At 39.8% G+C, this 25,553-nt stretch overlaps 1 protein-coding gene across 2 annotated transcripts in view; it reads left to right on the top strand.

Annotated features, from left to right (window-relative positions):
* The first annotated feature begins 385 nt into the window (after positions 1 to 385).
* Positions 386 to 25,553, top strand: part of arid5b (AT-rich interaction domain 5B) — a 111,110-nt gene continuing 85,942 nt past the window's right edge. Inside the window, exons 1-3 of one of the 2 annotated variants that reach the window (XM_041789715.1) lie at positions 386 to 409; positions 738 to 992; positions 16,429 to 16,663. In XM_041789715.1, the coding sequence (XP_041645649.1) occupies positions 389 to 409; positions 738 to 992; positions 16,429 to 16,663 (511 nt within the window). In that variant the 5' untranslated portion in view covers positions 386 to 388. Of the gene's footprint in view, positions 410 to 737; positions 993 to 16,428; positions 16,664 to 25,553 lie in introns of those variants that run through there. The other variant, XM_041789716.1, reaches the window with a different exon arrangement.

The following is a 25,553-nucleotide window of genomic DNA, read 5'->3' as shown; positions in this document are numbered from 1 at the left end:
ATTTGTACGAAATCATCAGTTGTGGGCAGATAATTTTTCGTATGTGGGCGATATGTTTGAATACGTAACAGCTACTAATTTGTTATTGAAAATTATTGAACATTTTATAGTTTTATGCCAATATTTGCCTGGGTACGTGATTTTGCTTCTTATAAATGATCCAGACCCTTGTTAATGTTCGCTAAACCAGACAAAATAGTCAAACAAGCTCACTTTATATTTTTGAAAATGTATTTACCACAAAAAAATATTTTTAAAACCGTCTTTCTCGGTCAATAAAGGGTGTTCTGAACTCTACAGAAATATGTACCTTGCAGGACCTTCGACAATCCATTCAAGCCAGCAAGTTTGGAGAGCGTGTTGAGTTTAATCAATTCATAACGTCGAGATGGAGCCGAACTCACTGAAGGTAACGTTTGATATCAACCGTCGATTTATTTTATTTTCGCTTTAAGCTAAACGCCACCTGCTCGAAACTGTGCGCACGTGCCTAATCCACAAAACTTTGTCACATTGAATTTAGTCGGAGCACATCTGTGTCATATGTTGAACGTCCAAAAATAGTTACACGATACTAATTGTGTGCAGAAAACTGAGATGTCCTGATGCGATATTTGCCAGCCTTGTGTAATCACGCAGGCATGTTTGAAATCTTTGTGTCCGCTCTACTCGATTTGTTTACTAAATGAGTTGATAAGCCATTCATTAATTTCTCTGTCTGTGTTTTTCCTCCACAGTGGGTGGGCTCGTCTTGCGGTTTACATGGACCATATATTTTCTATAAAGCCTTTAAATTTTACCGGGACGACAAAGCGAGGATCCTGTCTCTTGGAGACTTTTTCTTCGTCAGATGTAAACCAGGGGAACCTATATGCATAGCGGAGCTTCAGCTGCTCTGGGAAGAAAGAACAAGCAAGCAACTTTTATCAAGCTCTAAACTTTATTTTCTACCCGAGGATACTCCCCAGGGACGGACGATCAGCCATGGAGAGGTAGGACGATTAATAAGCTGGGGAATATTTCAAAATGATACGTCTTTGAAATGTTTGTTCTGCTTTGTTTGCCTTTTTATTAACCAGCATCTTAACTGCATTAAGAGTTGGCAGTGGACGTGTATTCTCCTGAGGCAGGCTTTCATAAACGCATGTATTGATACTGACATTGATGTATCAGAGCAGTAAAAGGATTGACCTACGGCGGTGTTTGTTCTCTAGTTTTACTTTAGCCTATTTGCCTATTGTTGTGTCAACTGCTGAATGTGCACTTGTCCAGCTGCGCTCAATAAGGCTGCCGCTGCGCTCTATGGGGTTAATTGTGTCATAAAAGGGAAAATCCGCAACAATCCTGCGCCTAGACTCCGTCATTTCATTTCTTGGTTAAAGTGTGTCAAATACTGGCATATGAGCGGAAATTGCGAAACGGCAATGAATGCATGGGGTCAACCTTGCTCAGATCATTCGCCGTGATAGTTATTAGATATTTTGTAATGCCGCCTGATGTTGAAAGAGGCACAACGAGCCATAAAGCGTGGCGCTGACACGTTTAAACTACTCTCCAAGCTTTGCATAAATTTCCATGTGGACATTTCCATCCGCAACAATGTGATATTGTCAGCTCGCAGGGCTTAAAACGCCTCTGTGTGTTACATGACGCCGCTTTTGGCACAGAAAAGCAATAGTTATGATTGACTGTGGCCATATGTGGCGCTTGTGATCCGGTTACATCGCTGCTCTGACTGGCATTACTCTTGATATCGGGGAGTTAAACAAACGCCGTGTTGTTTTCTATCTGATATTCATCCGCGAGCGACAACAGCACTTTAATTACTCCTCTCTGCTTTTGATCACTCGCGGCTGGATGGAAATGATTCTCCGCTGCTGTTATATTGTTTATAGGGAAGGACAAAGCCGTGTTTGTACTCGACTCTTCCGCTGATGGTTTACTTACATTCTTTCCTCTTGAGTAATAGAGTGGCTATCACATTTCCCTTTCATGAGAAAGGTGGCTATTTATGGCCCTGCCGCTTAGACAAGCTATCATCTTTGTGGCAGAATTCTTCTATAAACGGGTATCATCTCCAGCAGCCCTCTCGCTTTAGCCTTTAACACGCTGCAATTATTTAGTAATTACGTTGAGAGCATGCATCGCCGACTCTGAGGCCACACTTGCGCAACGACACATGAGCTCCGCCCCCTTTCCTAAAGACTTATTTGCATTGCAAAGTGCTTACATTCCAGTCTGTTGGATATAGCTGGGAAATATACAGCGCTGCACAAGCAGTGCAAATACAATCTTGCACTGTTTGGGACATTAAGTGCAGACAGAGTGATACAGTTTGTGTTTGATAATAGAGTGAAATCACAGGAGCAATAAAAAGCATGAATTATGCAGTGACTTGCATCACACAGCCCTGCAGATGCTTTGAAGCTGCAGCCTGATTACAGTATAAGTCAAACTATCAAATAAGATAATTTGAGGATGATATATTTAAGTGCAATGTAAGTGCCTGCAGGGCTGCCCCCAATTTAAGGGCCTGTCAAAGCCCTCCTGCTCTCAGCGAATAAGACTACTTACTGTATATTACACAGTGGAAACTGCCCTGACAACTTCAAGTCAGTTTATGACCTTCACTGAGCCTGTTCAGATTCTCGCTGACTTTGCCCCATAACACTAATCTGCCCTGCATGAGTCAGCGAGCAACGCTTACAGATACAATCCATAATCCAGAAAACAAACAGGAAGTGTAAACCTGTCATAAAAAGCTTTGATGTTAAAAAGCCCAATGGCTGTTAAAATCTTTGCCTGCATGTGTGAAAAGATTGTTTACAAATGTAAACAAGAAGAAGAAGAAGAAGTGGAGTTCACTTATAGCCACACTGGGAAGTGGAGTTTATAAACCTATCATAAGTCATTTTTCTTTGTTAGCACATAAAGACAGATATATGGTTGCAGAATTGACCAGAATTGTAAATCTGTAATTGACTGGATGAAAATGAGCTGAGTGAGTCCTAGAGATATGAACATGATAAGACCCAGCTTTCAGGAAGTGTGCTATTTTCACAAGATTTTAGTGCTAAATGAGCACAGGCTGCACTGAGAGGTGAAACCACAGCTTGGTGTCATTGAAGCTCAAGACTTTTATTCTTAGATCATGTTAGATCTACACTTCAACATTTCCACACAGCATAAAAGCAGTGCTTTCTTTTTTCTACATTTGACGTGTAAACAGCTGCTGCTATGTTGCTCTCAATCTCTATGAAATTGTGCCTCATATCTTGCAGATCAGTATTATCTTAAGCTCCAAGCCAATATCCTCCAAATACCACAAGGCATGACTCTTTGAAGAGCATCACAAACAGTCTTATATTGAGCTAGCTCACTCGAATTGGATTACTGATTCACTTGTGTTTTCTGCACAGAGGTATGATGTAATTTCCTGGTTATTTCTCAGGTATTTGTTTGCTCCCATGCCTCTCCTGCACCGTGTTTTTTTTTTTTTTTTTTTTGCCGCTCTGTGCACTGACAAGAGGAACCAACCCATGACCTACTGTGCTTGTTTTTCTTCTGTCGCAGGGTCCCGAGGTCAATTCCTTTTAAATGCAGCCAGCTTTTAAAAAGCCGGGCTTGAAATAGAAATAATGATTCATTGAATAAACTTAAACTCTTGGCGCCTGAGTTTGCTGATAAACAAAACCAGAGGGGAATTTATTAATCTACTGAGTTAATTATTAAGTCCATATGTGGAGGAAGCTCTATTTTTTGTGCATCTCAGGCTGACAAGCAGTGTTTACCCCCACCAGTTGAGCTCTGCTTGCTCTTTAAACAGGCTTTGTGTCTAGCTGCTCACCCATTATGACAAACCCTCTATTGGGGCCTCTGCTCTATTTGTCTGCCTGCAAACTGCCACCGACTAAACAGTCACATGTGTTTTAAAACTCACTAAGTGACACATTATTTCTTGGCTCTGCCCCTCTGTTTTTGGAGAGTGTAGACGTAGACTCACATAACACTCATTTATTGTACACTCTGGCTTCAGGCGCTTAATTGCCGCTTCTTATCTTATACCATATATCCCACTTTAGTGCAAATACATCACAGCACTCTTAATGGGAATTCACAACCACAGAGAATATTTCTGGATCATGTTATATTAATGTGCTATTATCATCACCTCTGATTTCATCTGACCTCTCCTCTCCTCTATTCTGTCCCTCTAGCTGACAAGGCTTTGGCACAAACGCACACACACATACACACACTGACAGGCAGGGGACTGCAGCAGTAGGCCAGTATTGATTGCTGTGGAAAACACTTTGGCATGCATCCAGGGCCATTTCTTCAGTCCATGGCAGGAGTCCATGCATGTGTTTCAGTGCTTGGAAAGCCAGCTTGTAGGGAAATTAGATTGTATTCATTTGCTGCTTCTTTGATTTTTCCTAAGGGAAAAACCCTGAATGGGTAATTCAAGCATCTGGGATGCCGGTTGAATTAAGTGTAAGTGGCTTAGATATGCGACCAGTATTTTGATGGATAAGGTCGTTCCACTGAATGACTCCAGTGTAAATGTGATATGGCACATTTTTACAGTGATCTTTTTACCAGCATCCTTACTACCCGCCTTGCTTGGCCAGCCTGTGCATCATACCGAATCTCCCAATCCACACAACAATGGCAGGAATTTAGAGTTGGGGTAGTAGAGGAGAGGTGGGGGCTTTTTAGTCTGCATGTGTGGCTTTTGCGTACGTGTGCCTCCTCCTGCCGCAGAACAAGTCATTAACTCTGAACACTGCCCTCCAGTGAATTCCTCACCATTGCTGAAATAGCATGTAAATTATTACCAGCTTTTTAGGATAGTGTAATTTAAAACCTTTAAAATGGAATACCCTGGACTTCAAAGGCTATAAAAAACACCCTGCTAACATTTCCCATTGGTAAAGGAGTTCTCAGCTTCATCCTTCACAGTCTTCTGACTCTTTTTGCCAAACTTTTGTGTCTTTCCCGCCTTGGTAATAATATGTTTCAGCAGTGCCCAGTTTGTCAACACAAGTCAGCCTTTCGTTGCTCTTTAGCTCCAGTTTTTTTCACTTTGTCATTGACTAACCACTTGAACAGGCAAACATTTGCCTTGATGCATGACTCCAGCGCCCCCAGCTACAGTGGATCGTTATTATAACCTTTGAGGGGAACGTAGCTGCAGATGAGAAGCTCTTGCTTAATGCTTCAGCCAGTATTTTTCAATGTTGAGCATATGGGATCATCAGGCTTTTTGTCACTCTTTTTTTGTCTCTGTGTGCATTTATTTGCTAAAACACAAGACTACAAAGATGGAGCATTTCAAAGGAGCTGACAGAGCTTTTTCTGTGGTGTCACCTTACATGATGGATGCCTCACCCACTTTTCAGTGCAGCTTTGAAACCCTGTTATCTTGCTATTTTTCTCTGTCGTTATAACCCACAAAAGAATGCTTCAGTTCATATATCACCTGAGCAATCTCTTTAATGGAATCAGTGAATAAAAGATGAGCTCAGCAGCCTGCAGATATTACAGCAACTTTTTATGCATACGAATAAACTTGCATGCATTAAGTGGCAGAACATTATGTACAATAATTCTCACCTTTTAGATATTGTACCTTAAACTCCATCTAGACTCCAGGAAAACATATTCTAATTCAATTGCAGCTGGCTTACTCCCTAGGGCTGCTTTTTAATTCCAAGATAAGTTTGTTTTGGGACACTGAAGCCAAGGTCAGGCATGGGGCAGGGAGAAAGATAATGAACTCATATTGTGTTTCATACCTTCGTTCCCTCTCTTTCTCTCTTTCCTTCTTCCTCTGTCTCTTCATTGTCCATGTCACCATGTCCATTACTCAATTACTAATCTCCTTTGGCCTTACGAATTCCAGTGCTGACCTCTCAGAGGCAGCAGGCTGAAACCTTCCCAGCATGACATGAGCACTCTGTTTGTGTGTGCATGTGTATGTCTGTGTGTGTGTACCCACAGTATGGAAAGACACCCACCCACTGGTAGCGTGCACCCCATTGACTCCCAAAGCTGAAAGTCCTGTCCGAGCGATGAGACGCTCTGCCGCAGAACGCTGACAGTCAGGAATGTCTGCCCTCACTGTTCTACGCTGGGAATTGTTGGGAATGATATGGAATATTTCAGGGTGCATTGTCTCTAATTGGATCACCTAATATAGAATCCAGAACGTCTCTTTATGTGCTGTTTTTGCCACCAATACACCACTGCATCCATATAAATTGAATGATATGGATTTTAGCGAGTTTAATTCTTCAATGAGATTGCTGGAATCATGCATTCTCTGGAACAGAGTTATCTACAGTTTTGCAGCAGATTATTTTTTTCCTTCCACTTCCAGTCCATTATGTGCAGTCAGAGCAATAAATTCACTCAGTAATGTTTTTTGGAGATATTACGCTGCTGCAGTAATAACATGAATTATTGATAGAAGAACGGAGACAGAATGTAACATTCAGCTGTTAATGTGTTACTTTGCGTTTTAACTGAATCATAAAAATGAGCAGTTAGGCAGCATGTGTGTGTCGACTTCCTGGAGGTGAAATAATGGCAGTACATTAAGATATTAAGTGCAGAACTCAGTGTATATAAATGGTCTTAATACATGTGTGTGTAGGAAGTGTCAGTGAAATGACACCCGGCACTTTGGTATGTTGCTGATGTGGAGTGTCACCTCTTAGCTGTGGGCTTCCAGTCCTCTGACCTATATTATCAAGTGGCCTGCTGGCTGTGTCTGCTGCTCTGCTAAACTATCAGCTGCCTAACTCAACATGACAGGACAGTGTGGAAAGGCTGCATTTACAGAACAGCAAGTTTCCAAAGCACAATTTTACAACCAAAAACCCAACGAGAGCCCTGCAGTGGTTGATAAATCCAGCTGGAGTGATTCTCTTGGCTGAGTTATGAGTAGCTGAAGCAATTATGTAGAGGATTGATTTGACAGAAAAGAAAGTTTTATCTTAAAAGAAATGATACGTTTATTTAGTAGCTCCACTAAGAGCAATGCAAAGTGCTTTACAAAGCTAAGAACAGTGCATAACTACATTTAGATCATATAAAGAAATATGACACATATAAAGTAAGGCATTAAAATACAAAATCTATTAAAAGATAAGATCAAAGAGTGAGAAAAAATGAAGTTTAGCAAAGATAAGACATGAAATACAAGCTATATATTAAATACAAAATCATAAAGAAAGAAAGTTTTGGCATGAGCTAAGAAATGAGACTTAAAGACACAAAATGTATTAAATATTTTCATTTGGGACACGACACAAACACTTAAAGGAATCATTGTGTTCATGTGATTCTTAAAATGCCAGCATATAACATTCTGTCTGTCTGTCTATCTATCCTTATTTATGCATGTATAAATGTCAGGGTTGGAAATGATTTTTTTGCCTTCTTGCCACATCAGGAGTAACTTTAGAACTGTATCATACCAATATTGAGTGTAAAGTTTACCTATGCTGTCTAAAAGGCCTCTCCACATGCAAATGAGTCTGACATCTGGAAGATTTAACAAATAAATAACCAGGAAAAGGAAACCATTTATTGTAACAGATGATATAATTATAATAATAGGTAAAATCATGTATCTTGGTAAATGTTCTCTTCCATGATTGATTGGCCTCCACTGACTTTATCTACTCATTTTCCTCTCTCTTCACTTTTATTATCCACACACATTGAATAGCTCCATCTCTTCCTTTTGTCTCTATGCCTGTGTTATCTTTTGTCAACGCTCCTACATTTATAAAGTTTGAAGAGTTTCTGTCGTAATCTGCATGTCGACAATGTTTATTTACAAGCATAAATAACGATCATAAATAAAAACACAAAAGTGGTTGTCCCCCAGTTTATTGGTCCCCGATGAATAAATGTTAAAATTATAAAATGATCATCAGGTGGCCTGCGGATGGGCCGCTCAGTCATAGTCTGTATAGGAGCTGATCCTGTCTGATATTCACGGCTTACCTGCCCCCACACACCTGTGAGGGACCAAGGGAGTTGGTGCAGAGATGAGCTCACTGTTGCTGATTTTAACCACGTTTCCCATCGGTTTGTCAGTTTACAGCGTGATATATGGGGATTGCAGGATTATCCTGCATCGCAAGTGTCAGACTTGTTGCGAGAATTTAATATCTCTCGCACCGAAATCCAGTGCTCGTTTAACTATCTTAGACGTAAAACAAGCGGAGCATCGGACGGGGCACCCCCCTAATAGATTGGAACACTGATCACCCTTCCTTTGGTACACATCCACAACATTCATAGTGAAGGTCACAGGGGCGTAATATAGCAATGTTACGGCACTGGTTTGACTCGACTGGGAGCAGGTACCCATATGCTGAGGCTACACTCCTAGCCGTACTGGTTGCAGGTTAAAGTCTAAATCCTAGTGCTGTTTGGGGCTCGTCTTTTAGAGATGCATGACATTGAATTTTTGCAGCTATCTGATATGCAGATATTTACAGATTCATTTGGCCAGATACTGATACCGCTACCAATGTATGCATGTAGTTCAGCCCTCTAACTTCAATCCTTGAAACTCACTTTAAAGTTTAATGATGAACAAAGATGCAAAGTTCTGTCCTTTGAACACACTTTCATTGTAAAAAATCCAACTGGATTAATGTTAAGTAAAAAAATGATGAAATATAGGGTGCAGTTTTGAAAACTGAACCAGTTGGTACAGTGGGTTTAGTGAGTTTCCTCAACTACCTAGCAGTTAAAGACATAGATATAAGTTGAGTCAACATTTTCTGGGGGCTCAGCTTTAATAGTTGGCACAACTATTTTTATTTGAGCCCATTGAAATGTATATTTTTATTGGAAACATCTTCTGCCAACTCAACATTTTTAGCTATGAGCATGTTATGTTAACTTAATTCACAAAGCTGTGAAAATTGTTCTTTTTACATTGTAGCCCTCTATTTGTTATTACACTGTGAAAGAAAAAGACTTCAGCTGATATAGGTCTGTTGGTCTCACAAAAACCCTAAACAATATAGAATTTTAAAAAAGAAAAAATCACAACTTTAAACAGCACTGTGAATTGGGCAACTGTTTGTGTTGATTTTGGCAACCCCCTCAGATGATCTCATCCTGTACTTGTATGGGTAATGTATTTAACGAAACATACTATCCTCTGGGATGCTGGCAGCCTAGTATAGGTTCTTCACAGATGACATCACTCAGCAGCAGAGAACACCACTTGGAGGGCAAGTAGTGATTTCTGCTTGGAGAAACTACCAAAAAGGTCATGTTTTGAGCTGTTTATGACTATGTCAAGCATTAAAAAGTGCGAAAAGATAAACTTTCTTAACTCTGAAGCTATTTTTGTGTCACTGACAAATACTCAGCCAAACATTTTTTAAGTTTATAAAACTTAGAGAAACAGCAGCAGGCAGGAATTTAAAAAAGCCACTGTCTACAGCTAAGAATGAGCGGTTTCAATGCTTGTGTTAGGTCCAGTATGGTTCAGTCAAGTTTTGTCATGTTTTATCACACTAAACTCTGATCTTACCCGTTTCCTCAGCTGATATCCATCTCACCAACCTCTAGCCTCTCTCGTTACGTCGGGAAATCTGCCTCATTTGGCTCAGTGCAGTAGAGCTCCCAAACAGCTCTTGATTTGGTAACAGTTTAGCCTTTTTAAATGTGGATTAAATAACGACAAATGATGGAGGAAAGAAAAGTGGCACTCAAACAGGAGCTAGCTACCGTGGCTGGCATAGAAGAGCTATTTCATAGCACAGGCTTGTTCATGAACAGCTCATTATCACTTGGTCCCTTACCCCGCAAGGTTTAGTCGCTTGATAGTACATCACTGTTTACATTAAAAGCATATTTGTGACAAGACGATTTTTAAAAATGTGTTAAAGGGACTCAGCTCGCCTCTTAGTTCAGTACCTGTCTCCTCTAAACCCCTTATCTGACCAGATGACACCAGACACCAGGTCTGCAGGACTATTTGTGATATTGATTGCCTATACACCAGGTTAATCTGTTAAACTGTGGTAAAAATAGCCTTTTTTGTGAAGTGTAGGGCTCAAACTCAATGTATGTAGAATGTATGCACTGATAAGTGCATCGAAGAGATCCATTTAGAGCTGTAAAGTAAAAACTTTCCTCTGTTCCCATTCATTCTTAATGGCTGTCCCCTGCTTTCTGACCCTGATATTCAGGATCATGTGATTGCAAACAACCAAAAGTACCTTGTTGTTGTTATCAGCATGGCCATTCCAGATTAAAATCCAATCAGTGGCTCTTTTCCTGCATGTCATTTCCCACTCTCTCCCCAGTTTCCAATTCTATCCACAGTCCTGCCTACAATAAAAGCATGAAAGCCCAATACTATATCTTAAGAGAAACATCACCTTCTGTCTTCAACACTTAAATATAACACTCACTGACAATCTTAGTTGTGGAAATTGTGAACAAGGCTGTTTCTGTAGTGTGAACTTTCCTCCTTCTGACACCCTGCCCCTCTGGAATTGAGCATAAGCAGTAACTATAGAAATTAACCATCTTGTCGCTAATCGCCTCGTTGGCTTTTGTGGCTCCTAAAAGGGCATTGGTAATCGTTTCAGTCTGTTTCAAAATTAGTAAAAAGTGTCCTTACACAAGCTTTAAGAGTAAAAATAAAACATGAACTGATCCTTCTGATAATAAAAACATTTCTTTTCAGGCTAGTTTTGTCTTCTTGTAGCTCTGGTAGACACTCTTGTTTTTTATTTTCATGCCCAACCAGGCTGACAAAATGCTGTTTTCATTGCTCCATAACGTAGTGGTTATCTTGATTCATTTCTTGGCTTATAACTTACTAGAAATCAGACAAGGAGAAGTGATTCATTCATTGTGAGTTCAATTCATCATCTTTTTCAGCCTATATTTTTATTACTCAAAGCTGTTTTGTATTACAAAAAGAAGCTGTTTAAAGTCTTGATTCTGACTTTCCCTATTCTCTGACTCTATGGCCAGAAGAGTTGAATTAAATCAACAGATTATGCAATAATGACAGCAAAAATTGATCGCAGGCTTTTTTTAAATTTCATAGTGGCAAACCAGGCTGACGAAACACTGTTTTCATTTCACAACAATGGCCTCGTTCTCATGGAAACCACATTTTTTTCATAAATCTACAGTATTTGCCTAAACATTTCACAATCAAACATCATGACTTATGCAAACCACGCGCCTGTATTCAGCTGTCTTTCTGTACGTGCTGCATCAGTCCCCAAACTTCAGGTGCCGTTTTAAAGTTCAGTATCCCACAAAGCTAATGGATGTAGCCTGTTTGTGCTGCGTTCATAGACTGATTATATTCTGGACTGTGTTGACAGCTGGTGAATTGCTCTCACCTGTTGTGTTTCGCTCTTGAGCCGAACAAGTCCCCAAACAGGATCTGTTGACACTCACACAAGGCATCGTGTCATCGGGCTGATTGATATAGAAGGAAAAGTCTGTGTGTTTTTTAAAGCTTTCTGTTGCTGTGTGCAAATGCTCTGGTGTGCTATTGAATTACTTGAAGTTTTCCTGTTTGACTCATACACCAGCAGGAGAACATTCGGAGCATTATTTCAGTGCTGAATGGAAATACTTCAGTTACATTTCTCTGTGTGCTGTCAGTCGATGGCATCAAAGTACAGTAGCTAAATCTGTAGAGAAAGAGTACAATGTGGTTTTGGCTGCAGGCTGAATGCTATTTACTGTTGTTCTACATTATTCAAATGGCCTTTATTTCTGAAGGCAGGAACAGCAGTCAGTTTTTCTTTGCATGGAAAGCCGGTTACAACCACCCGCCACCACTTGACAGCCGAAGACAGCTCATTATAAGAAGACCGAAAACCCATGTTTGATGTTTCTACTTAGTGAGGGAGGCACAGCTATATCAAGCTATCCCTCGCAGGCTTTTCCTTTATAAGGAAATACTGTCTCCAACTGGTTGGGATTTGATATGCCTGTAGTTGCAGATGATGTGAGAACTGAATACGGGTAATTGTGTAGACAGAGCACTCTGAGAGAATCTGAAATGCAGAGAAATCGTGTGTTTGTGTTTAGAAAATGGAAACAAAATAAGAGAAAGTCTTTGAAATATTCCATTTAATCATAAAAAGAGTTGACATCTTAAGCTTCACAAAGGAAGGATTTACTGCACAGTTGTTCTTTTGGATTTTATTACATTATATAGGTGTAGCAGCCTTTTTATATTTATACATAAAATGCACAAAAATGTCAATCTAAGGGCAAACAAAAGCTATTTTGATGTCTATAATATACAGGCTCTTTGAGGGTAAATGTTTGCATGCCTTTTATATTGGACATAACCAAGGTAAACACCAGAGACGTACTCAGAGCATCTGCGTTTCTGCTTGTACACATCTGTCCTCCATATTTGCCCGTTTCTGTAATAGCCATCTTCCAGCACGCCACTTCACTCTGCTGGTAACACACTTCAGCCATTAGCCCTCCAAATGGAAACACATTTGAACATCTCTGCTTCCTTCCCTCCACAGTGGACTAGTAGTTTTTCAAGTGCAACAGTTATTAAAAAGGGTTGAATCAACCTTATAGGATGGAAGAAAGGTTGATGTTCATACTGGAGAGAGCAAATCTTATTAAGTAAAGCTACTGAAAAGAGTGGAGTGTGTAAACAAAATCAGTGCAGCTTTATTCAGCCATGCACATCACTGCCATAGTTTTACATTTATAGTTTCCTGACAGGGTTTTATTTTGTGTAAGGCAGACCACAGCTTTCGCCTCTTTCCACTTGTGGTTTAAAAGCAGAAATTCTCAGCATCTCATGGTGGATATCAGGAGCCAGAGTTCTCAAACTAAATGCTAATCAAAAAAGCCCAAAACATCCGACGTCCTCATTGACATTGATTTAACTGCTGGCATAAATTCAATTCAGCAATCACCCGCATCATCCATATTCATGCAGCCGTAATTTACTTACATTAATGTGCATCCATAGCCGTAATGCTACTTGACGCACATACCAATTTAGTGGAATAATAAGGACGTTGTGTCTGTCCTGTTTCCTCGACTAACTCTTATCCTGATTCTGGTCTTTGTCCTTATTATAATCCTGTTATGTAACCTGACCTTTACTTTTGCTGTATTTACTTTATACTTCCATACATTACTTACTACAAGTACTGTAGTAAAGTACACATTTGAGGCAGTTAAACTGAACTAAATGTTGCCGCTCCATGCTTCTTTATAGCTCTACCTCACTGCCATGGGAGTGTAATAGTTCAGGTTTTTATTGTTCTGTATTTATTGAAACTTGAAGGGCCTTAGCTGATGAAGGGATTATATAATATACATCAAAACACGTACCCTTTAGTATACAATGACATTATAGTGTGTAACAAAAGGGTCCACATGTACAAACTAAAACCTTAAAATGTTTTTTATTGTGTGCAGTCAAGTCCTGGACAGATCTGTTAAATGGGAAAACAAAATGTGATCGTATCCTATCACTTCTTAAATTTCTGTATCATTTCATATCCTATCACCTCATCTGAAGTAGCATATTTTGTCTTGTACTATAACGCACTGTAATGTATCATATCATGTAATATATCGTACTGTATTGTATGAAACCATACTGTATTATACCAGACTGTATTCTCTCCTGTTATGTCCTATTGTATCCTACTGTGTTGTGTATATATGTGCATTCTTTGTTGGTATTAAAAAACACACACAAAATATGGAAAGATGAAACCCAAAGAGCAGCAAATACTGAGCACTTCGCCTTTGGACATTTTATATACATTAGACTGACATAACCGCTGAACTTTTAATATAAAAAACTATTAGTGAGATTTTTTAGATTTTTTTGCGAAGGGATCAAAATATTCCTCCCAGTGGTCACTTTACTTAGTGTATAAGATGGAAATTTGCAGTAACATATGTGCTCAAGTTTTGAGTACTAGCTATTATAATTTAGGGATGCACAATATTATCTGCATGATATTGGTATCGCTAGATATTGGTTTAAAAAGTGAATTATCGGTTTGGAAGATATGAAAAGTTCTGCCAATATTTACAATTGATATTTAGGTTGTGTCTGCGTACATCAGCTGTAGCTAAATATTGGTCGTACAAACAAATATTGTATGTTGATCTCCAGACCTGCTTCAGCTGAAGTTTTTTCTGTATTCATCATCATCATTCATTACAATCTAAGTGTGTTATAGGGAATGTGTTAATACATTCATCCTCAAACTTTAAATTGTGTCTTTTAAGGACTGAAGTTTTAGGTCTGATCTACATTCAAATATGGGTATCAGCTAAAATAATTTTTGAATATCAGCATATCGGACATCAGCAAAATCCAATGTTGTGCATTCCTATCATATATTTTACCTGACAGGCCAGAAAGACTGTTTTGCATATCCATTGCATGGATATATTTCACATTCATCTGGGAAGGCTCCCATAGAAAGCATTTGGGAAGGGCAGTACTTTTCAAAAAATTCCCTGGAAGATGATCAGAGGAGCGTTTTGTCTGTCACATTCATGACGGGCCGATCAGAGCAACAAGACAAAATGACATTTTTACGCATGCACTACTGTTGAGCTGACAGGCTACCACTGCCATAGATTGCAAATGCCGAAGCTTCTTGGTAGGGATGTTATTTCCCCATTTGGCTAAAACAGTCAAATTCATCACAGGGTCACTGTGTTAGTGGGTGTGATGTGAGCCTGATATATTCTGTAGAGCCTAGCTAACATTAGCAGCTAGCTCTGCCAGCATTCATTCCTCTATGCAGATTAATATTAGCATTGATATGTGGCCTCTTGTCACGTCAGTTGAGTAGTAATATGCAAGTTCAACCCTCGACAGCCTACATACCGCTTAATTTCCATTTATTTCTTTAAAAAACTGTCATACCGCGCTGTTCCTACGGCACGCTAACTGCTAAGCTTCTCATATTTACATCCAGTGAGGTGCTTGGGCAAAGCTCAGAGTGGTAGACAGAGGCCGTTAACTGGAGCTACAGCTAGGCCTGGGTGATATGCCCTAAAAATCATATCACTGTATCTCCAAGCATAGGAACACAGAAAACATGTTTTTTTTTTAAGTCTCTCTAGGTTTACTTCTAATTGCACTCCTAGTTTACAGCAGCTTTTCTGACCTCATTTAACATCGCAGCCTGGGTCTTTGACTTACTGTGGACTTAGAAAAGAAAGTCATAAGTTATAATAGACTTTTAAACAGTTATTTATACCATTGTAAGAGGGAGAGCTGCAGCGCTGGCCTCTGCGACCAGCCAAAGCAGCACTTTGCTTGTGTTACAGCCTCAGGCAGACTGACAGAGATAGCACACTGAGTTGCGGTACAGCCATCAGACTTTGAGAGGAAAAAACGTGTTTTTGCCTGCTAACTCACACTGAGGCAGATACGATGATGTCATTAACAAGCGTTATCGCGATTGGTTGGTAGAGTCCAAATCTCTGCCCTAGGCCAAATATATATCATTTATACCGTCTACCACATATACCGCGCACCCCTAGCTACAGCGGCTTCTAGTGGCGGGAGGATTACTACAGTTTCAAATATTATCATAGCTTGGGATTTCAAGCCTGTGTTTATAAAGAAATAAAGGCAATTAATTACTGACTCGTAAATCTCGGGTTGGCTAATTTGATATTGAACATAACCATTTAACTGCGGGCCTACTCTCCACACTTCTCGATATTGGAAATACATCAGAGTCATTTAATGTACTTAACAAAAATATTCAGTTAGAACCCAGAAGGTTTGCGTAAGAACATCCACAACAAGTACCCAAGTGCTGGGGTACCTACGCTACACTGTATAATATGGGAAAACAAATGCAGAACAAATTAAACTCCACTTTCTCTTCTTCAAAAAGAGCTTAGCTTTCAAACCAAACTGAAACTGATGAACCAACAGTCCTGTTGTAAATAAACAAAATTCTTGTAGACTTCAAGGACAGGAAGTTTAAATTATAGAAGCATTGTCATGATAACCTCACAGAAGGTAGTGCTTTCTAAAATGGATAGAGACAGTTGAATATAAAAAGAAGTATTTTTGATGAGTTGTATGATTTTCTGTTTGTGGAAAAATTGCTGTTTCTATCGTTGTTTTTTGTTTTATTGTTCTCAAATTGGTTTTACAGTTCTTTGTAAGAGGAGATAGTTTTCAATTTCAAGAATTCACTCATGTTTGTGTCCTACTGTATTGCCTTTGAAATGTTTCTCTGTTGAACAAAACAGTTTCAAACAAAGCCATAAACTGTGTTACGAGGAAATGACCCGTGGCCTTGGCACAGTTGCATTTATGTAACTCCCTCACTGTGCCTCTGATTGTAATTGGGATTGTGCCCTGCTTCCTTTCAGCACGAGGTAATTGCTGTGTCTGAGAAGGTGATTGTGCGGCTGCAAGACCTGGTGAAGTGGACTGTACCAGACTTCTCAGGATGGGCACACTGTCTGAAGGCCGAGCCCCTCAAACCCTCCGTACTTCGGGAGCTGGGCACCAATGGGAGGCGGGAGGCTCTCCACCGCTACCGAGAGAGCACCCTGACCAGTGGACTCAACTTCAAGGATGTCCAGAGAGAGAGGGCGCTGCTAGGTGAGCGCCAGCACAACCTCAATTTCTTTTCCGTTATTTTTTGAGGATTGTTTTTTTTTGTAATTCCAAAGGTTACTGCTGAGTTCCCACCCTCTCTGTGCTGCTTTGTTGAATGTTTCTGTATTATAGACCTGCCTCTGCCATAAATCAGCTTATATTTATTATCCTTTGGTCGGTTTAACAAGTGTTGTCTTGGCTGGAGTAATTCATCAGCATGTAGTTGGAATTCCTCCTGATATAATGAGCTGAGAATCACACTAATAAAGGCCAGTTTGAGGTAATGGCAGCGTGTTTGCCAGCACATTTATATCCTACAGAATAACAGCTCTGTTTTCAGAGTGACAACAACAAAAGCTGCTAAACAGAACAGCATGCAGCTTGTTATATCTTTAAATATTTGAGCCACATCAAACTGCAGTGCACAGCACCTCTGACATCTTCTTATACTTTGGTTCAGATCATAATTGGCCGTACATCTCAGGAGCTTTAAGGATCATTGCTGTCCATGTTTCAGTGGCTGCCTGGTGTGTTCACCATGTTCATAGTGGCATTAAGTGTCACTGATTATTTGATTCCTTCTTTCTGAAGCTCTTGGGGTCTCACTACAGCATTCTCCATGAATCAGGCTCATCATAAAGCTAGATGTCTGTGTATGACTCATCGGATGCAAATAGGATACTGGCATTTGAGGCTAATAATCAGAAAGAACATAACGTTCCCTTTGAAGTCATTTCCCACTTATTTGCCCCTCTGCCTTTCACATGGAAGTGATGTAATGTTTAACACTGATTAGAATGGCATTATGTAGCTAAGGAAACATGCTAAAAATACAGTCACACCACAGATTCAGATTTAAGCCTAAAATATAGCCTAATTGTCATTTCACCAGTAATTTTAAAGCCTCAAAGGAAGTGGAAGTGCTACATTTTTCTGTAGAAAATGATGATTTATTGATGACTTATGCTACTTTACCATTCAGGGTCTCCCAGGAAAGCTGTAATGCCCTTGATTACTTGACTTTGCTTGAATCTCATACACACAAAAAAAAAAGACAAGAGGATCAATAATGGATGCTTTGTTGTTATTCCCGGAATCAATATAGTTTGACCGTGCTTGTGTGTGTGCATACATGTGATTGCTTGCTTTCATAACAAGACATGTCATTGTGCTTCTTTAAAGATATTATGTTCCATATCATTGCTTTCTATAAATGCGCTGCATTGTCCAAATTATATGGGTTTATTTCTGTCCCTGTAATAACCTGACGATGACGCTATTGTTATATAGAGGCTGTGTGTGAATGTGTGTGTGTGTGTGGGTGTGTGTGTATGCGTGCGTGTGTTGCTAATGAGCAGCGCTGCCGTTAATGACTCCATCAGGCTGTTTCTAAATGCACTTGTCACTCCGATGGGACACTCCGCCAGAGAATCTGCCCACTCAGCAGAACGGGCTCAGACTCTGGCAGGCCACCAGAGACACACACGCACGCTTTAACACACGTACACACATGCTACACATGGACAATCAGCGGTGGGCACTCGCTTACCCATTTGTTTATTTGCTCACTACGTCTTTGGCCTGTTTCTGTTGTTGACAGTCTAACAATATGAGCACAGCCCAGAGTTTGGGAGTGAGTGAGGGAGATCACTTATTCATCAAGGCAAATGCACGTTACTCTGAGCAAGGGTTTGCATAGAAATATGAAATATGCCTCTGCAATGCTGCTGACTACCCAAATGAAATATTCATGGCACAGCAGCAGCACATCAGATATAAAAGAAGCCTTAAAGCATCCTGTAGCTGAATGTCTGTAATTCAGTGTAATATGTTACCTCATTTACTAAACCAACTCTCTTTTTTGTGACATATCTATATTCTCCTTTCTTTGTGGTTATATTTATGAACAGCCTGAGGTGGCTGCTGGCTGAATGGCTTAAATGATGTATTTTGCTGATTGTTATTCTGATCTGTAACTATGTCAGAGGAATTGGATTTGTCCCCATAACAGGATGCTGCAGCAATACCACAAGCTGCACAGAAAACCATTGTGAGCTAAAGAGCAATAAAGTGTGCCATTGTTATCGAGGGAAACGTTTCCCTCTTTTTTTTCCATAGCGCGTATCTTAACTTTTCCTGGCTCGCTGCCGAGGTGATTTAAGTGTACTGTAATGCACTTTTGTCTCACAGACACACATGAAAAATACTACGAGGGAACTGTGCCTCAGATAGCACCATTATGATAGTAGGGATTTTAAAATACATTTAGTGTTAAGTGATGTGTATGTCATCAGAAAACTAAACCAAAGGCATCTTCCTAATTTAAAGCAATTAATTAGAGAAACAAGTGACCTTTACCACTGCTGTCCTGCAGAATCGACAGCTGTGACTCGGACCTGCAAGGCACAGAGATGATTGGTATCATAATTCAAATTCCAGCTTTAGCCAGCCTTTGAAAGGCAGTATTTTAAAAGAGCGGCTGAGCTAGCATGAAAGAACCTTGAGAATGATGCAACTTTCTCACAGACCTCTGAAACTTAAAAGGAAAAATGATTTAATTTGTACAATTTGTTGAACAAGTGGCGTCAGGCTGTTCTTTCCCCGAGCAAGACGAGCAGATTGATACCACTCTCATGTCTTGTATGCTAAATATGAGCCTACTAGGGGTCTATCTGCATAACAATGCACAAAGACAGTAAACAAGGGTAAACAGCTAACACGGCTCAATCAAAAGATAAGAAACTGACATGCTGAACCCTTTTTAGGAATCATTTAATGGAACAAAATTATTTGTTGTTTTACAGGTGAAGTGCATTGAGATGTTTCCATCTAGCTGCTAGCTTCAGTTTTGTCATACAACAGTCTAGATATGTAGTTAAGTTTTCCTTTTGATATGTTTTATACCATATTAGCCTGGGAAAATTGAAGATGAAGTTTGATAGTTGTCATGTGACATCACACTTTATGAACTGCTTTCTACTGCTGTACGCTATAAAGAAGCTTGCGGTCTGTTGTCACCTACATGTTTCAACCAGTTTATCCTGATTTTTTTCAATGACACAGTTGTTGTTTAGGTGGATGCAGTGACTTCTCATAATCCTGACATCAAATATCAGATTACTAATAAGATAATGTAAACTAGCTATTTAATTAGCACTCATTTAAGTGTTAATTATGAAGGATTTCTTGTCTTTCACTACTAAAAAAAGCACCATTATTGACTTGGACACATCCAAAATAGACTTCATAAAGTTGTCTGTACCTTTGCTGGTTTTATCCCACTGAAAGCAAAGGGGAAGGATTCGCCACTATGGCCCCGTCCACACGGAGACAAATTCAGGAGTATACGCAAAAGTATTTCTGTTGTATCCGCGTTTCATCCACACAGGCCGTAAACGCTACTTTTTGAAACCAGGTCCCAGATTGAACAAATCTGTAAACGCTTACCGTTTCGTCTCCGTGTGGACAGCCAACCGCATCTTTCTTGAAACTATTATGTCACACATAGCGTAGCCTGCTTATGCCACATGCGCATGTTGAACCAAAACAATATTGGCAGATTACAGGGTTGTGTTCGTGTTGCAGAAGCTATTGAGCTCATTATGGCTTTTCCAGCAAAATCTGATGCTCCTTTACCACCAGTGAAAACAGCATATACCAGATGTTCTTAAATTGTGGAGAAATAACGTGGAGAACAACCATGAGGGCATCACTTCTAGGCTTGGCATATATACTACAGCGTTTTCAGTCGTTTTTAGTGGTTCCGTGCTTACGCAGACATTTAACCCTAACCCTAACCCTTGAAATGAATGTATTTGTATGCTGTAAGTAACCAAAGTGGGACAGTATATCTGTGTAAGCATGCTAAACTCAATTTAGCATCACTGCTAGGCATTTTACCCAGTGCTTAGCTAAGCTAACTTGCTGTTGCTAGCTTTAAATGTATTGTATACTAACATGTGTGGCATCAATGTTCTCATCTAGTGTCTGCTAGAAACCAAAAGTATTTTTTTTAATACAAAACTGAAGGAACCTTAGTAACATTTGAACATTGCATGCAGTAAATAGTTGCAATGAATCAGATTTCCCTTGTACAGTCTTCCAAGCCAAGAGAGTCATTCTTATGTGAGTGTATAAAGACAGATGTATTGCACTTTGCAGTCCTTACATAATCTGTAATGCAATTCACTTAATCAGGTAATGCAAGCCATCCACTCAGTTTATCTTGTATTGAAGTGAGCATTAGAGCTTCTTTTTACAGTTCAATCCACCGGGGAAAGCTTGCCAGGGAAGTTTACATTCTGCACCTCTATCTCTCCCCAGAGAACTGGCCTGATTTTTTTTTCATTGCTGCCTGCTGAAATTGGTTTCTGGTCGTATACTAGGAGGCTGAGGGTTGCAAAGCTGTATCTGCTGATACAGTTTTGTTGGCTTGTGCTTAGAGAAATATAGCTGTATAAGAAAAAAAAACATATTAGAGTAACAACGTAAAGGATGCACACAAAACACCTTTATAGATTTTCTTTCTTGTCTTTTTTTTAATTGAAGCCTTCAGTTGTGATCCAAGCGAGCAGATTCTCAGTTGAGATCCTGCAAAGGATTACACAAAGGTCAGGGCTTGTGACTCCTGCATTCAAAGAAAATATACAGTGTTCCTGACTCCTGCCCTCACCTATAGTATCATCTGTAGTCGCTTCATCCGTTAGTGCAGCGAGGATCAGGGCTCTGAGAGAAAACATCCAGGCAGGAATGTATAAGCATGCAGGTGGAAAAAAAAAGGATTTTACAAAAGGTTCTCCCTCAGTTCTCCTTTTTATATGACTGTCCCTTCTGCAGCAGCTAACTATTGGGTTGTAGTAATACTATTGTAGCAGTGTTTCCCCTAGTTTTTTTTTTTTTGGGGGGGGGGGGTGTCATGGTGTTCATGTGATTCTCTAATATCTATCTATCTATCTATCTATCTATCTATCTATCTATCTATCTATCTATCTATCTATCTATCTATCATTATTTATGCATGCATGTGTGAATGACAGGGTTGGAATTGAACTTTTTTGCCTTCCTGCCACATCAGGAGTAACTTTAGGACTGCATTGTACAAATATTAAGTGTAAAGTTTACCTCTGCTATCTAAAAGGCCTCCCCACATGCAAATGAATCTAATACCTGGAAGATTTATCAAATAAATAACAAAAAAAACTATTTAGGAAGCCGTTTATTGTTACATATAACGTATTTATAGTAGGTAAGATTATGTATTTTGGTAAGTGTTATTTACCATGATTGATTGTCCCCCACTGGCTGCACTACTCATTTTCTCTCTCTTCAATATTATTATCCACACACATTCCATGTCTCCGTCTCCTCCTGTTGTCTATTCCCGTGTGATCTTTCGTCAACACTCCTACATTTATAAAAGCTGAAGAGTTTCTGTCATTATCTGCATGTGGACGAGGTTTATTTAAGAGTATAAATAACGATCATAAATATTGCCACTAGCATCAGGTGCTAATGCTAAAGCATTAAAACACTAACGCAGTCCCTGATGAATGAATGTTAAAATGATAAAGTGATGGGCCGCTCAGTTATAGTCTGTATAGGAACTGATCCTCTCTGATATTCACGGCTCACCTGCCCCCACACACCTGTGAGGGACCAAGGGAGTTGGTGCTGACATGAGCCCACTGTCGCTCGTTTTAACCACCGGTTCCCACCGGTTTGTCAGTTTGCAGCGCGATATAGCCTACGGGGGATTGCAGAATTTTCCTGTATTACAAGTGTCGGACTTGTTGCGAGAATTTAATCAATTGTGCGCAATTGCTACAATCTTGCGCCAAAATCCAGCATTCATTTAACTATCTCAGACGTAAAACAAGCAGAGCATCAGTTCATACACAACTTTAGAGGATAAATCAGTTTAATTGGAGAACTCTCTCTCATGATACTGAGTCAAAGCATCTTAGCAAACATTAGACCCCATCTCTGACACGGGGAGGAGGGGGCGAGGCTCTCTTGTCAGTGAGTGTGTGGGTTAGCTCAGCTCTAGTCATGGAGTCAGAGGGAACGAGCAGAAAACCAGGACCCAGATATTAAATACAGTCATGTAAACAAGATAAATAACATAGGGCTATTTAGCTTGTTTGATAAAGGAACCGAGTAGAGACCTGCTTTATTGGAAAGACATCCTTAAATGACTTCTGTTGTGATCTGGCGCTGAATAGAAAATACAATGAAATAAAACTGACTTCACGTTCAAGGTGGGCAGGGGGTGCCTTTAATAGAATGGCAGGGGAAACACTGATTGTAGTACTGATGACTATGTAAGGTATTAAATGATAATGTAATGGGTGCATAGTTTATGCATTAAAACTAGTGTACATGAACCATAAAATGTGAGGATTTTAATGCAACATTCAGTCTGTGACTCTGAAGGGCTACTGCCATTATTATTCAAGTAAAAGGCAGGTTTGTCATGCATTTATTTATGTTTGAAAATGTTGTTTGAAAATGGTTTGTGATGATTGATGTTCTGTGGACAGTTTCTCCATCAGTGTTGGAGTTCAATTTGGCCTGAAAGATAGGATTTTATATTCACTGTAGAGTGAGATGTAAGCACAGAAAATGGCATTAAGGATTGTCTCAGAGTGATCCTTTATGGTTGACCTTTATAACAGAGCATGCTGTACATTTTTGGTGAAATAATATTCAATTTTCAGGTGCATTTGTCCCAGTTTCTTTCCAAACATTTACATCAGGAGCAGCATTAGCTTGCCCAAGGATGCTTAAGCATGTGGAAAAGAGGAGCAAGGGATCAAAACAACAAACCCTGCTATAAATGGGTGACCTTCTCTGCCAGCTGAGCCTCAAAATTGCATCATAATTAAAACATTTGTCAGCCTTGAGCAGCCCTTCAATTTCCTTTATGGGTTGCATTTTGGGACAATAGTGAGCAAACTCTTGAATAAAGCTCTTTAAAGTGAAAAAATACAGGCTTTTTTTGGAGTATATTTGAATGTATCAGTTTTTAAAGTAATTTGGTTGGTTAGATTAGTGTGCAGTCTGGAATTGGGACGCACTTAAACATCCTTCTATGTGATCAGAGCTAAACGAACATTGATTGAGCTGGATGGCGCAGCAGGCTGGCGAGACACAGAGCGATGTCAGTGCATTTCAACGAGTGAAGAGAGAGAAGAGAACCAGTGTGTATTTTTCCTTCTGATGCAACATCTGATCTGTATGCCAGGCTTGGCACATACACCCGATGTTGATATACCGACAATATTTCAGTCGGAACATTTCAATTTGATGTAGAGGGTAGATTCTGTCCCTTTTCAGGGGCCGTTGCGAGCGTCAATGAATGTTTATACGGGTAGGAGCCGGCGATAAGGAAACAGACAGATGCTGTCTTCTCATGCTTGATTTGTCTTGGTGACAATACAAAACAATATTTGGGACTTTGACTTTGCTATCACACATGAAAATGTTTTATGTTTCGACGGCAACATGGGAAAGGAGTAAGCGCTTTCTTGGGAAAAAAGATAAAGAGAATGTGTTGTGGTGTGAAAAGAGTAATGGTATGTTGTGACTCTGACAGAGGAGGAATGCACATTCTCACTATGTAGTCCTCCATTCAGAATATGTGGCAGATTGTATCGTTTGCACTCGTTTGCTTTCCGCCCCTCAAACATATTTGCTTCCCCTTCTGCTTTTTTTGCGCAGAACTAATTCAACAAACTGTTGAAAAATCCCCTTTTGAAGTAATTTAATGGAGTGTTTGTATTGATTATGTGCCTCTCTCACCCCCCTCCTCTCTTTCTCTCCTTCTCGGGTGTTTTTTTCTTCTTCTCGTGTTAGGAGGGGGTGGCTTTATGGCAGTATCTTCTTCATTATGCTCAGACCTGTAGGAGAGAGAATCACAAGCTGTTTTTCCTCACTGATGTGCTCATATCATTAATTCACTTCTGACTGGCCGGAAGCCAGAGAATTCTAAATCTGTAAGCAGTAAATTGTGTGCCGGGGTGGAAAAATCTATTAGATGTTTGAGCATGCCTCGAATTTGAATGGGAGAAAGAGACACTGTGAAACAGAAAGAGAGAGACCACCCAACACCCGAGCCATATCCTGTTATGACTCCAACCATAATCAAATTCAACTTCTTTGGATGGCTATATTCATTAATAATTTGTGTTATTTTATTTCTGGAATGTCACATAATGTGTTTCCCCAGACTTCAGCGAGGGTTGCTGGATGGTTAAACAATGAGAACGGCCTCAGAGGGGAAATGAAGAGCTCCATCTCTCCATTACAACAGTTGTGTCTGTCTTCTCTCCATTCTCCAGTCAGGTCTGGAACAACAGAGATGCTATTGATGTGACCCCTGCCAGGCATCTTAAACAGGCAGAAAAAGGGAGAAGCTTATCTGCCTCTGAGACAAATTTCCCTGATAGTTATTATTACATTAATAACAGTTATCTGGTTATTTTTCTTTGTCACAAAAATCACACGCATTGGGAGGTTTTTATCAGAGATTGTGTGTTGATTGAGGAACATTTTGCTCTCTCCTCTTAAACAAATTGTCTGCCAGTTTCAGTTACACTCTGACTCACACTCGTGTTACCCAACCAGCAGCTTTGTTGGACAGACTTTTATATCTGTCCTTATGAAAATAATGCTCATTTCAAGGATTACATTGACATGAATATTTCAGCAAATGACTGCTTTAGCTACATGTCTCCCTGTTGTTATATTTTCTTTTAGATAAAAAAAAAACAAACAATAGAAATAGATGATATGAATCACTCTGCTGCTCAGTAGGCATTCAAGACACACACAGATTGCACAATAAATAACTCTGCATATTTCATGAGTGTGCCTGTCCATCTGCTTTATGAAT

This window comes from Cheilinus undulatus, linkage group 6 (genome assembly GCF_018320785.1).
Source record: "Cheilinus undulatus linkage group 6, ASM1832078v1, whole genome shotgun sequence".
Lineage (NCBI taxonomy): Eukaryota > Metazoa > Chordata > Actinopteri > Labriformes > Labridae > Cheilinus > Cheilinus undulatus.
Note: the sequence above shows the minus strand (reverse complement) of the source record. Positions and strands in the feature narration are given on the sequence as shown.